The 15,066-nt window shown below is 39.1% G+C and overlaps 1 protein-coding gene across 1 annotated transcript; it reads right to left on the minus strand.

Annotated features, from left to right (window-relative positions):
- Positions 1-6,276: 6,276 nt before the first annotated feature.
- LOC311253750 (uncharacterized protein) lies at positions 6,277-12,702 on the minus strand. Its single transcript, XM_084384231.1, has 5 exons — positions 12,161-12,702; positions 10,316-10,449; positions 9,968-10,115; positions 7,917-8,184; positions 6,277-7,428 (listed from the first exon to the last, which is right to left on the minus strand). Exons 1-5 carry the CDS (start codon positions 12,388-12,390, stop codon positions 7,231-7,233), a joined length of 978 nt encoding a protein of 325 aa, XP_084240357.1. The 5' UTR covers positions 12,391-12,702; the 3' UTR covers positions 6,277-7,230.
- Between the last annotated feature and the right edge of the window lie 2,364 nt (positions 12,703-15,066).

The raw sequence follows: 15,066 nt of genomic DNA on the forward strand, positions 1-15,066 counted from the left end.
CCTATAGGCCTGGCATATGAACTACAGCGTTTTCGGTGGATCCGTCTAGATGCAAATATTCTTGAAACAATGCCGAGGAAGACAGAGAAAAAATAACGTTTTCGCCCATCTAGACGGCCCCTTAAAGTGTTTTGGTTCTGTAACGATGCTAAACCGAGAGTTGCACAGATGTTCGGCTCGGTTTAGCATCGAGCACCTCACGTAGCCTGTGAGCTAACTCAGGGCTAGTTTCACATGGCAGCTAACTCGGCTGCTAGCCGCCGCTCGGTTACGAATAAAAGCAAAAAAAAACAGTAACAATGCACGATGCAGCAACAAAATCAAAACTCTAACATGCAACTGATAAACGTATAATGTCTTACCAAACACGGTTTCATTTTAAATTACAGTACTTTTAGTAACTCACCTTTCACAGGTGTCTGTGTCTCCTCCTCGTCAACTGACACTGCAAAGTTCTTCTTGCGCATGCGTAAGAAACCGCTAGGTGCGCTAACTACGCGAGGAAAAATAGTTCCTAGATGGATGCTGGAATCACAAACATTTCAGCCCACATTTGCCAATATGATACTACAATATTTTCTTAAATTCACGAACATATTTCCATTATTTCGAATAGTTTTTAACATTCGTGCGTTGATATGTAGTTGAAACAACGTCTAAATGACGTTGGTCATTTCAGCCCCTCAGATAGACGTCAAATCAACCTGCCTGCCCGACGTTAATCAGACGTCCCGACATGATTGGATATCTGCATCTAGACACAGCAGTAGGCTAGATAGAGGAAATCATTCTTGACAGTGTTTTTTCAGTTAAATATGTTTTCTTTGAGATCGTATTCCCCCTAATGTTATCATGTCGAAAAAAAGTCGAATTAAAGTCACGTCGTGACGCGACTTCGATTGGACGTCTTTATCTAGACGCAGGTCGAGAAAACGTTTTCTGGCAGTGTTTATTCAGTTAAACCGCTCTAAAATGCATATTTAAATTAGGTCATATTTGCCATGATATTATTTTTTGATGTTGAAAAACAGTCGAATTAAAGTCACGACGTGACGCGACGTTGACTGGACGTCTTCATCTAGACGCAGGTCGAGAAAATGTTTGCTGGGTAGTGTAGCCTATATGAATTTGGGATTCAAACTGAATTAATTCGAATTGAGATTGCCTGCCTCTTCCTCGTCCGGCATTTTGTCTTTCAGAGGCTGTAGAGGGCTCAATTTTAAAGCTAGCATGAGGATATTGTTATGTCATGAAATTAGAAAATCTAAGGAATCCGTTGGTATCAGCCATGACATGCTTGTCAAAAACTTGTCTTAATAATGCTCCAAATGCTAAAGGTTTTTTTTTTAAAAATAAGTAATTTCTAGACCTGTTATTTTATTATTATCTTCTCTTTTCAGGTAGCCATACAGATGCAAACGAATTTAAAGAATTTCTGTATAAAGCCTATCCAAAACTAGGGGGTGGATTTGAGTTGCTCAAAATCTCTGGAACAACACGCAGTCGCCACCTGATCCTCATTCCCTGTCCCAATGAGGGTTATCATGTAAGACACCTGAAAGATCCCCAAACCCAGATTGGTCATGCCACTCTTTTCATACGACCACTCCAAAGGAACCTGAATCTGGACCCTGTAAGTTCCTCACTTTTTGACTGGTGTTCCCATTTTAAAAATGCAGACTGTGAATGACAGTCACATAGTTATTGCTTTTGATGATTTTTAAAATGATCTTGTTTATAGGACAGTCGACCAGACTGTAGTAATGAGCTAATTGGACCACCTCAGAAATGTGTCGGGTGTGGAGAGGAGTTCCCTTTTTCACGCATAAAAGCTCATAGTGATGAATGCATGAGGTATGCTCTACATAACTAAAATATCACATTTGTAAATCATGCTGCATGTGTAGTCAGCCATAAGGTGTAAAGCATTTTGAGTGAGTGTATGTGTGTGTGTGTGTGTGTGTGTGTGTGTGTGTGTGTGTGTGTGTGTGTGTTAAACAATTGTAACTATACATGTCTAAGTGCAGGGCAGACATGACAGATCCGCACATCTAATGTTTCATTATTGTGGGCCCAAATATTAGTTATTTTGATGCCAACAATCCCTCTGAAAAGCCATATTGTACATACATTGTTGTGCATCCAAATGTGGAGGATATAGATCCTGGATATTGGTCTTGAGGGAAAGTCTTGAGTTTGATTGATTATATATATATGGCCATCCTTTTCTACTTTTAAACTTTAGTTTTACTAGATTGCAGTGTTTTTGTGAGTGTGTTATGCAATATAAAATATACTAGCCAAACTAACAAAAATTACCTCTTTTTACTCAAGACCATCACAGAGCAGTGGTGAGGTAGAGGTTGAGGTTTCCACAGAAAGTGCCAACTCCTCCTGAAGTGAAGGTAGATTTGTCAGCATGTTGACGAGACCACAGGTGAGGGAGACATCAAGGGCCAACAACTCAAACTACTCGGTGCCACCTCAGGGTTGTGTGCCTGCTCCTGAGATGGTTGATCTAGATCCCACTGAAGAGAGAGGCTTCCCTGGTTTGTTACGTTATTAAATATTACATAATTTATTTCAATAACTTGTTGCACTCTGTAAATTAATTGATCCAGTATTAATTTGAGCATTTGAACAACTACTTTTAGATTGGCAAATTGCACCAAATCCTACAGAGTCAGCAAAGAGATTCAAAGAAGCCATTTTAAGTCAGCACGCAACTGGAAAATGTTTAAGTCTTACCATGGATCTTCGAGACAGTGCAGTGGACAGGGAAAGGGCACTCCTTTCTTTTTATAAGATGGCTTATGTTGAGTGGGCTTGCCCCTTGACATGCACACTTAAGGGTAAATTGCTTACACATACAAAACTAAAGATAAAAAATATATTTTTTTTTTACAGTTTTCATTTAACTGATGTCTGTACCGTGTGTTCTGCTTTTTCAGGAGATCCAGCAATTGGTGATGGTGTGACTCACCATTTCTTTGCAACCATCATGTCAAAAATGTTCAGTATGGGTTTGAGATAAATTTTGGTAAGTAAATATTCACTTTGGTGTTTGGTTGGTACCAGTTCCAGACTGAAAACAGATCTGTCTTCCCAGACCTTTACGTATACCCAGAGAATACTAACCTTTTTCGTAAATGTGAATGTCACTGCTGTGAACCTTTAGGTTTCTACAGGATCAACCAGAATCTTCAGTGGCTGATTGATATTTCCTTAACTAATTCTGTATGATAGTTAAATATCTATGTCCTTTACATTACTGTCTATATGCTTTGCTTTTCTCTTTGTATTCAAGTGCCAGGGGGAACTCTTCTTTTTGAGGGGAACAAGATCATCGGATTCCCTCCACTTCCCATCTGCTTTTGGAGAGTGACTTCTTTGTTGTTGCTGGTCGAATGATCGGTCATTCATTTCTACATGATGGGCCATGCTTTGGTGGACTGAGCCCAGCTATCCTGCATGTGCTCTTTGGTGGATCCCCAGAAGAAGCCACAATCGATATTAAGGACTGTGCTGACCTTGATATTCGTGAGAAAATCAAGTTGGTACGATTTTTCAAGTATGATTTTATTGATACAAATTGGGGCTAGGACGATAGAAATGTGGGACAGTGGCTTAAAAGGACACCCCCTATATATTTGTTTATTTGTTTTGACATGGACTGTTTGGTAATAGTTGTGGCTCAAAGGACAAGAGTAAGGCATTGTAATTCCAGAGTTTCACCACAAGAGGGAGTTTGTGGTTTAGGGTCGCTCTTTGTCAAGGCAGGTCAATACATGCATTGTGTTGTTCAGATGAAGCTCAGAGAGCAGTGCATGATTTACAATGCTGCATCACGTTTATGTTTGCAGGAGGAAATAAAAAAAACATACAACTCCAAACACACTGTGGATCATTCAAGTGTGCTACAAAAATAATAGATGATGTCAGGGAAAAAAATAAATATATTTTTGTAATTAATTCATTCAATTTAAATACTGATAATTCAACTTGATCAACTTTATAGATACTCCCACTGTACAAAAGTGAAGCCTAAATATTACAGATATGAGCGCAGCCATCTTGTCAATTTGGAGCCAGAGTCTGTGCAGTAGTGAGTCAATCACAGCTGTCAATCATGACATTTCAGTCTGTTTTTATAGCATAAAATAACTAATAAAAAACAAACTTGTCAGAAAAATGAACACTTGAACAAACATCAGTGTGATAAAATTATACCTAAAAATGACAGAAACCATCTTTGGCATCTTTTTTTGACATGTACTTTGATTTTTTGGTTTGGTCCATGTCCCATCTGCTAACATGGAGGGGGTGGGGCTTATGTACTATACTGTACCACTACGAGGCGATCCAAATGTTTTGGCCTGACTTTTACAGTCTATGCAGCAACCCCCTGTACCAGACCAGTTGGTGGTGTCAACTGCATGATTGCTAATTATCAATAACTTGTCCTATCCCTGTTTGTTGTATCATATATGAATACTTATGCTAGTAATGAAGTCAAAACTTTTAATTATAATTAATTCTAATTGTCATTTTTAGCTTGAGGGTACAGCAGAATTATCATCAGAAGAAAAGTCCATCATCAATGAGTTGGCACTGTCCTGGGATTTGCCTCTAGTCACATCTGAGAACTGGAGATGGCTGCTTTTCACAGATGGATGTTGATGAGGTTATTAATACTAATATGGCTATCTGTAGAAGATTTGTAATGCTGCTTGGCTTTTCTATTTTGATGCAAATATTTTGCAGGTACTTGGAAGAACCTCCAGACAAGTCAAACAGTTACGAAGGGGTTTCAAAGAGACACTGATCTGGCCTTTGCTAACTTAGAGGAAAGACACAATTCCCCTTCTCTTTCCAAGAGCATCTGATTTACAGTGCACACCAAGGGTAAGTGACTCATGCTGCCAAGTAAAAAACACTCCTCCTAACTCATAAGAATTACCTTCCCAGAAATTATGTTTATTTTCCAAAACAAACATTAACCTGGAGAGATGGAAACCTTTTGCAAATAACCAGTCAGCATTTGATCACTTTTTCTTTTTTAAAGTTAATCCTACATCATATCACTGCACGAGTGATTAGCTACTGGAAAAACATGGTTGTCCTTAAGTCCTTGCAAGTTGATTTTCAAATGACATGAACTGATACTAATTGCTGCCTTAAAAGAAGGAAACCAATCAAAAAACTGATGGATGATTTAGAAAATGCTCAACAGGACTGGAAAGTACTCTACTATGGTTCTTAAAACTGACTACAACCATGCCCTAACCACATTACAATTTGGATTATTAGGATTGACAATTTCTCATATCTTCTGTTCTTTGGTTTATTGCGCTTTATATTCTCTGGGCTGTTGGGAAGTGTTAACTGATTTGAAAAAATTATCTGTCAGATAGTCTTGGAAAAGATAAACTGGCCAACACAGGATGAGGATGAAGACAGTGATGTCTCTTTGGAGGATACATGTAGGATCACAGGATTCCTTCGCACATTTATTGAGAACGGTAAATATGTACTTTTAACAGTTCCTCAGGTTATTTAACTGAAAGTCCGTATTGGGTGCAAATGAATGAATGTTGGTCAAAAACACAAGTCTTTGCTTCCTCCACTTTTTTATTACCCGTGGATTATCAGCTACATGAATAACCCAAAGCACAAATTAAGTAAAATTACGTTATTTTTTCAACTTCATTTATGATTGATGATACAAAATCATTTCAGGCAATAAAATAAATGTTGACTTTCTTCTCTATTTTGGTAGCATCCCAAGCGTCCTTGGGAAACATCCTGCAGTTCTGGATAGGGTGGAATGTGCTGCCCCGACACTTGGATGTTAACGTGGTGGAGAGCAACTTTCCCAGTTCTTCTACCTGCTTCCACCTGCTTAAACTTCCAGGACATTACAAAGAGTACTCTAACTTTGAAAGAGACATTCTTGCTGCTATTTGTAGCACTGACACTGGGTTTGGAATGGTCTAAGGACACATCAATATATCACTGTATACCTTAGTGTACATTTGTTGTCTTGCTTGGCCAGCAACAAAATTTGGATTGCAGCATAAAAGCATTTGAAAGAGTGATAGCAACTAGTGCCTAGTTCTGCCAGTGTGTGTGACACTGGTGCAGTAAAAAGGTCTGCATGCTTGTGATGTGGTGAAGCATATTTGTTATTTGTTTCATGTCTATACCATTGTCTTTTAGGTTTAATCTCACTGTTAATAATTGTTTTAAAGCTCAGGAGACAGTTACAGAGACAAATTGAGTTGTTGCTGTTCTTTATTTGTGGAATTGTTCTGAAACAGGATACATGTTGCAGTTTCTTGAGCCTTCTGATTCAGAGACTGTTAGTCTCCAATCACATGTGAAATGAATACTTAAAAACAAGTTATTTTGATAACTACAGGACAGTTTGTCGTACAAGGCTCTGTTACATAATCATAATGGTTTTCAATGTTTAAAGGAATAGTTCACTCTAAAACGAAATTCAGTCATTATCGACTCATCCACATGCTGATTACAAATCCGGTGTAGTTTTTTATTCCTCAAAGTCCAGTTGGAGCACGGCGCTGGTACCCTCCAGCAGTAAACATGGATGTAACGGCTGCAAAAGGCGCCCGAGAGAAAAGGTCCATAAAACTACACAAAAACGTTGTAATATTCCTCCATACTGCTCGTCCGCTGCAATCCAAGTGTCCTGAAGTGGCGACATCCAGAGTTTACTCGAAACGACGGCTTAGGCTATAAAAGTGTACTAACGTGTACGACGTTGTTGTGTAGTTTTATGGACCTTTTCTCTCGGGCGCCTTTTGCAGCCGTTACATCCATGTTTACTGCCGGAGGGTACCAGCGCCGTGCTCCAACTGGACTTTGAGGAATAAAAAACTACACCGGATTTGTAATCAGCATGTGGGTGAGTCGATAATGACTGAATTTCGTTTTAAGGGTGAACTATTGCTTTAAACTTAATGGTTAAAAAAAATTGCTTATTGCAAAAAGTGTTTGTTTGCAGTCATATTGTACAATGTAAGTTTTGACATCTGGTATAAAATAAAAATGCTGTCATTACCATTCTTTTTACTTAAAAAAAAAAAAAATCATTTTAGACACTTGAAACAAAGATGTTTTTGGCAAATAAGAATGCGATTCAACACAAATATCAGAACTGCTAAACCACAATACCGGCTTCTTTATCAGAACTTGAGCAATATGGATTTACTGGAGCATTTCTGACAATAAGCTCACACTTTGTACATACGCATCCATCACATTGGACAGAGGGACATCAGGGTCTGGTAGACTTGCAACTTCCTGGTCAGTCAGTGAGCGCTGCAGCTGAACTTCAGGGACCACAACACCAGGCTGACGGTGACCACTCGGTCCAGTCCAGTCAACTCCAAACTCCATGTCAACCTGCAATTGCGAGAGCTGAGGTTAAGGGTCAATCAAAATCAAAGTCTTAAAGATTTTTATGGTAAATATGTCTACAGGACTGTAAGCCATATTCATTCATTTTACAGAACCTAGTTTAAAATATCACTTGTTTATCATCTGGGATTCTGTATATGCCCCAAAAACAGCTATGGCATCAGAAAGAGCTTGACTACGATTTCCAAGAGCCAATACATTAATTTTGAGAGCTAATATGTATTATTTTCTCTCTAAATCACTGCTCCTTGTTTGACCACAACATTGTAGCAATACCTTATTGTGTTGAAAGTGCCAATGATAGGCAATATAAATCCATCACATTTAGTTCCTGAACAACAAGCCACGATTAGTTACATTTTGCTACTGATACATGCACTTTATAATGGACATAAAGTGGAGATAATGTTGACAATATCCCATGTAGGAAGTTAAAAGTTAAAGTAAAACAGAATTACTGAATAAATTCAAACCTGTATGGGGCCCTGCTGCGCCTCATGCTCATGGCGAGTCCACAGTTGCAGCGGTGAGTGGTTGCCCTCAGTGCGTAGTCTGTGGCCTTTCCAGCCATGCTGGAAAAACTGAAGGTGCTTCTGTATGTGGGGCACGAAGCACCAGTGCAGAGCATAGAGATGCATTTCATTGTCAGGATTGAGAAGGCCTTCTCTCTCAAGGTTGGTAAAGATGGTGTAGAAGAGATCAAGAACTCCCACATAAACGTCTCTCCAGAGCCTTTCAATTCTGATGGGTATAAAGGAAAAACTGTTAATTCTACCTACAATGAACAAAGACACAACATACAGGAAAATACCTTTACCCAATACTTTTACCTACTGTTGGTGTATGACAACACTCCCATCAATGATAAGCACAGTAAATTAGAACTGAATTAAATAGGTAATAAGTGATGTATTCAATATTCAGTCTAAATAACAGTTAATGACAAAGTTTAATTTTAATCTCTTAAAAGGATAAGTTGATTTTTTTTTAAGTTTGTCTTCAAACAATGCTCACATGCCCACATGTATGATGAAAGAGTTTCTGGTCGCTGTAGTTGTTCCTCTGTCCATCTATACTGGCTGTGGAAAATCTAATGCTAACCATTCTATTGTAAGTGATGGGTCGCCTTGTTCTGTGACTGCTGAAGCCTCATATTAGCTTCAGAATGAAGTTCAGCTGAACTACAGAATGAGGACTGTAGATTTGTCATCACTTACATTGGAATCACACTAGAATAGTAATCTTCTCCTGGTCAGAATAGATTACAGAGAGACAATAGGAGAACAACTCTTTCAATATTTACACTAACGTTAATGTTGAAAAGCTCATAATCTGCTGCCACAAAGCTTGATTGTATTAAGATAGACTTGAGGAGACAGGTTAAGTCAGTTTATATGGCCATCTTTTACAAAGTGTTATTTTGATAAATGTTTGAATGGAAGATTATGCTACCTTTGGTTATGGACACTCCTGCCAGCAATGTGTGAATTCCTGTTCAGTCCTCTATTAATCACCATGTAGCGTGCAACATCAACATTTTCCCTGCCTTTATCTGACCTCACATGTGATGGCACACTATAGACACCGACAGCTTCCAGAAAGCTTTATTGGACCGTTGCTGCACGATTGTTGGTGGCGGCACTCAAGTATACAATCAAACGACTAAAGCCGTCAATACCACCATGCACAACAATATGCCATCTGAAATAGATACGTATGAGAACAGACTAAGATCAATACCACTACGTGCATCATGCATCTCTTTATGTGCAAGTTTAGGCCAGATTTACACAGAGCATACTGTATAAGCCTATTTGAACAGAACTTCTCTATCTGAAATCTTTAACACACAAGCATAAATAAAAATCCTGATATACTTCTAGGTCAACATTTCTTTGTATTTATTTCCAGCTCACAAAATTTACACCCACACATGGCAAAGTGAATTTATACAAGGTTCTGGTGAGTATTTAGATTAAAAATAGCCTTTGAGGCCAGCTGCATGTTGTAGAGCTTTTAGTCTTTGGTCACTGACATTTTCTGTTTTTAGCACTGTACTCCATCATATTAGATTTCAAAGAAGACAATGGCTGAGGTTAAACTGTTGAGTGCAACTTTAATTTGGGAATATTGACATCAATACTGGGTGCACAGTGTGGGAGTCGTAGCCATTTTAGCCCCTGTCAGATTACAATTTCTACATTGTACAATCTACAATGGAGTACTGTGAAAAGTTAAAAGAACCAACCAGCGTAACTCTTAATTTTGGTGCTGGCAGAAGTCAGTAAAACTGATTTGCATGCACAAGAACATTGATGAATTAAATAATTTGATCCATCCACCATTGATAAATCCTAGTCTGGCTTTCAGTGACACTGGTAGGTTAATTAAAATAGATAGATGGGCTTTTGAAACTGCTCTGGATATACACTAAACTGGGTAGTAAGTATCTTACATTAGTACAATCTACAATAAAGTGGATGCTTGAGATGTTTTTTTTTTAGATGGAATGTTTTTTTGATACCTTATCAGTTTGTGATTTCCATCGATGTGCCATAAACTGTTCGGTGCTCTAACAGAATACTTCCTATGCCTTCTTGGGTTCAGCTGAAGGGTGCGCATCAAAACTCCACCAGGATCCACTCGCCGCATGGATTCCTGGACACGCTGTCCTATAATAGGCAAAACAATGCACAGATATGGTGTACTGAAAAAAAAAAAAGCATTCCCCAATCTGGCAGTGAATTCACAAATCCAGACTAGCACTAAATAAAGCAGTTTCCTCACATTGTGAGTAAATCAGCAGGTAGGCCAAATCCCAACATAAAATAACCCCCGAACAAATGAATGGGTAATAAATACAATTCCTTACTTTGTATGCGTATGCCTTGTGCATTCAGGTGCCCAACCATCATTTTGTATCCAGACATGGGATGCTGCTGCAGAATTTGGGTCACAGTTTCATCCAGACTGTTGTCCTCTATTGGAGTTAATAGATTGTGGACTCTGATCATCAAAAATGAAATGAAATGAAAGAAAAAAGTCACAAGAGGCAAAAAAGTAATGTCACCTATCTCACAGTACAAACAAAACAATGATCACAAGGAGTCTGTTGCTCTGTCGTTAGCTGCAGTGAAAGGTTTAGATTATTTTAAATCGATGTCACCTAAAACAAACCTCATTCCTGTTTAGTCTAAACTCAGCTGCTGTGTCCTGTAGAAATAACCTAAATACCTATCAGTTTATTAATTTTATTTATAATTTAAGTTAAAATCTTTCATATTGTATGAGTTTATAAATGCAACACTATCATGTATCAAACTAATGCAATTGTGCTGAAATGTCACATCTGACTCTGTTCACTTTTCCTCCAGAAATAGGGTTACAGATTATCCGACAAACTGAAGATGTTAATTAATGGCACCCATGTACAGTATCAACAAATGCAGCAGCACAAATCCACTACCTGTAAGGAGTACATATGATAAACTAAGTGTAGCGACTAATTGTCCAATTTAAAAGGCCGCTAAGAGACTCAGTGGGGTCTTGTCTGCGACACGCTCGAATAAATCCATTCTTGACTCAAAGTGACTTTTTTAAAGTGTTTATTGACACAAAAAATGATATAAGTATATGGAAACAAAACGATACGTTATGGAAATAAAACGAAACGGTCAACAGAAAATATCGAGCCCCACTCACCCTCTTTGTCTAACCAGAACCGCCGTGCAACTGAAACAGGTAAAATGCCGTGAATCTACACCCAGGTGTTAATTGCCGGAAATAATAGTAACCAAAGAGCATGTGCAGGATAAACAATTAATAATACAGGCCAAACCCATTTTGGCTCCTACACTAAGTTTGTCAGTAATATAAGCATGTTAGTCACCAGTCCATCTGTCATTGAAAACCAAAGCATATAGGCCTATATCATCAAGTATTGTTAGACCTACTCCCAGTGCATATTAATGTAAGTTAATATCAGTAACGTTAGTTAATTTTTAGTTAACTTAAACTCAGATTACAGAGCAGTGCAAGGAGACATTATTGTAGGGATAAATGTTCTATAATACTGTAACGGACTGGGTTGATAAAGTGATGTGTAGGTCACTGTGTGATACTGTGTGTTAAACCAAGGTTTGTTGAGGCAGTTACTGAGTTTTCCTTAATGTCAGTAAACGTGTTCCGCGTTTAGAAACTGTGAAGCCTGTCAGTCATTTTCAGCTACCTATGACAGGGAGTGTGTGAGATAGCTTGTCTGTGATTGGCTGAGAGTGAGAGAGGTCAGGGTTGTTTGAGAGGTCTGCGGGTGAATGCAGGAAGGAGCGATGTTAGCGTGTGTGTGCACTTTTGAGGCAGCGAGTTTTATTGTTTTGGCGTTGGCTACGGCCCACAGTAGCCTGTGTTCAAGTGACAAATAAAGGAAAAGAAAACCCATATGAACGTGTCGTAGCTTCTCATTTAGGGACGCTACAATATCATGAACAATTTATACTAAAAGCTTAGACTAACACACATTTTATGCTCAACTGGCACCTAATGTTAGACTATATAAGATAAACACAGTATATTTCCCAGTGGTATTTGGAGATAAGGTGAGCAACTTTACCATCAATAAACACTAGCTAGTTAAATATCTCTGTGAATTTGCACACATATATTGCCACCTTTAAAAGAAGCTAAACGGGAAACCAGACAAAAAGACAATCCGGAGTACCTTATTCCGTACTGTGCCATCCTCCGACGAATTGTTCTCTCGCACACTCCGAACACCTGTGCTATTTCCTTAGCGGTGTGCCCCCAGAGAAGGTGTGCTTCGATTAAAGTGGGGGGTATATTGTACGACGGACGTCCAAGGGTCCCTTCTTCTGTCTCTGACAGGATGTAAAGTTGGCGGGCGACTTCTTCCAGACCGTCTAACACTGATAGCTCAGTTTGCACATCCATACCCAGCAAACATTTTGACGTCTATTTGACGTCTAATCAACGTCGGTCAGGCAGGTCGATTCGACGTCTAGCAGAGGTGCTGAAATGAAAGTTTTTCTGACGTCGGTCTTATGACCGACCACATTTCGACCGTTATTAGACCGCATCAATTCACGTCGTTTCAACGACATATCAACGGCTCACAGAGCAGGCTACTTCAATCAATGTCATTATTACGTCGTATAGACGACTTTTCAACGTCTCTACGTGACGTCTATCTGACGTCTAATCAACGTCGGTCAGGCAGGTCGATTCGACGTCTAGCAGAGGTGCTGAAATGAAAGTTTTTCTGACGTCGTTTTCATGACCGACGTCATTTCGACGGCTCTAAGACGGCATCAATTCACGTCGTTTCAACGTCGTTTTGACGGCATATCAACCTTTGTCAAAATACACATGTAATGTATTGCATTTAAAAATATGTTTACCTAAATCGAGTTTCAACTAGTGCCTACATAACTGGCATTACCACATCCATACATTCTATTACAAGCACAGCTCTTGTGCTGTAGCCTGTAGTCTACATGTGCAATTCTCAATGCTCTAATCTGCAACTATTTAAATTAATTTATCAATTTCAGCAAAAAAATCCTTAAAATGCAAAGAGGTCAAAAAGTCCAATAGACAACACCAGCAAATTTCACATTTGCCAACTTAAAATATCACAGGAATGGTGAACCTGGTTAAAACTTTCATAGTAAATAAACTCAGCTGTGATAAAGTTAAAAATACTCGAATAATGTTCACCCATACTGTAAAATACAAGTAGTACATGGACAAATCTCAGGTAAAGAAAAAAAAGAAAGAAAAAAAAGACAGCATTCAGGACCAGATATATGTAACGAGTTATCTATATATTGAATAATTGAATAAAAAACGAACATGTTTATGGGAACAAATGTTTTATTGACTTTCTTTTTATTGCAGTCCTTTGGGGGTCTGCCCCTTGCCCCCGCTTCTTGGTGGGGCATGTTTAAGTTGGTTCTGAATCACACTCTCTATTTCTGCATCTGTGGCCTTTGGACTCCATCTCTTCACAGCAGCTGGAGAGAGGGCATAAGAAAAAAATAAACATTTTTACAGAGCGCCTATTCAGATGTTAAATGCACTTTATAGATGGCAAGAACAAATTGGTTTGGGAGTTGAAAGAGTAATGAAAGAACCACTTCTTAGAGCCACTCAGTAGCCTGAATCTGATGGTTCCTAATAAAGCCAGTAGGCATTAACAGTCTGTGCTATGGTAGCCCAGCTTAGCCCAGGATAGCCACATGCACATGAAGCCCATTCAGTAATTTCAATTATATCAATCTTAGTTTCTTACACTTGATGACATGGAACATCTTTGTGGCTTTAAAAGGCACAACACAGAGATGCAACACTAAGCATAACTTCTCTTTCATGCAGGTGCCTGGCTGTTCACACAGGGAGCACAATAGCACATTAGAGGTTTTCTTTTAAAGGACAATTCCATTTCATTTCAAACGTGCTACAGTTTCGGAATACATTTACTCTAAAAGAATGAATTTGAAGATATTCCTCACTGTTGCTGCTGTTATGCATTAGCACCTCTGTCCAAGCATCATCACAACAGCATAAAACAGTGGCGGACGGCTCTGAGGCTGTATCCAAATATTCATATTCATTCAAGCCCCCCCATTCAAGTGTGTGTGTGTGTGTGTGTATCTCACCTGGTGTGCGTCTCACAATAAACCTGTGAAGTGAGGTAAATTGGACAAATAGTTATCAAAACAGGCCTATGCAAGGGACAGAGACACACAAATAGATTACTTTTATATGTAGAGAGATAGTGACATTGATTAACCTCTGAAGTCAATAAAAATGTAAAAATTTTAGTACGCCTAAAATAAAAAAAAACTGTAAGGATGAATAACTGCTTGTGGCTTCATCTGAGCATGTCAATGGCATTATGGGGCTGTAGCCACACTATCAGTGAACACTTGTTTCAAATTTGAAGAAGATGGCACAAAGTATGACCATTCTACACCTACGCTGTGACCGGCCACACTGTCAGTCACGTCTCTACAATAAGATGGCGCCCTCTGCCGTTGCGGTCGTGTAGCGACACCAGACAACTATCAGCATGTGTCAACGGTTAGACCCCGGTTATAAGACGATTTCTGGCCACATATCAATGTCCGTGGACCAGATAGTTTTCGGGAGCTGGTATGGACCGTATGGTCCGTCCCGTTTTTGGTGTATGTCAAGCGACACCTATAGGCCTGGCATATGAACTACAACGTTTTCGGTTGATCCGTCTAGATGCAAATATTCTTGAAACAATGCCGAGGAAGACGGAGAAAAAATAACGTTTTCGCCCGTCTGGACGGCCCCTTAAAGTGTTTTGGTTCTGTAACGATGCTAAACCGAGAGTTGCACAGATGTTCGGCTCGGTTTAGCATCGAGCACCTCACGTAGCCTGTGAGCTAACTCAGGGCTAGTTTCACACGGCAGCTAACTCGGCTGCTAGCCGTCGCTCGGTTACGAATAAAAGCAAAAAAAAACCAGCTATCTGTAACAATACACGATGCAGCAACAAAATCAAAACTCTAACATGCAACTGATAAACGTATAATGTCTTACCAAACACGGTTTCATTTTAAATTACAGTACTTTTAG

This window comes from Pagrus pagrus (genome assembly GCF_965226575.1).
Source record: "Pagrus pagrus genome assembly, contig: HAP1_SCAFFOLD_41, whole genome shotgun sequence".
Taxonomy (NCBI): domain Eukaryota; kingdom Metazoa; phylum Chordata; class Actinopteri; order Spariformes; family Sparidae; genus Pagrus; species Pagrus pagrus.

Coding starts and splice junctions, on each gene's coding strand:
- LOC311253750 (XM_084384231.1), bottom strand. CDS start 12,390: ATGGATGTGCAAACTGAGCTATCAGTGTTAGACGGTCTGGAAGAAGTC. Junction 10,450..12,160: donor ATGGCACAGTACGGAATAAG/GTACTCCGGATT, acceptor TTTGATGATCAG/AGTCCACAATCTATTAACTC. Junction 10,116..10,315: donor ACAAGGCATACGCATACAAA/GTAAGGAATTGT, acceptor TGCCTATTATAG/GACAGCGTGTCCAGGAATCC.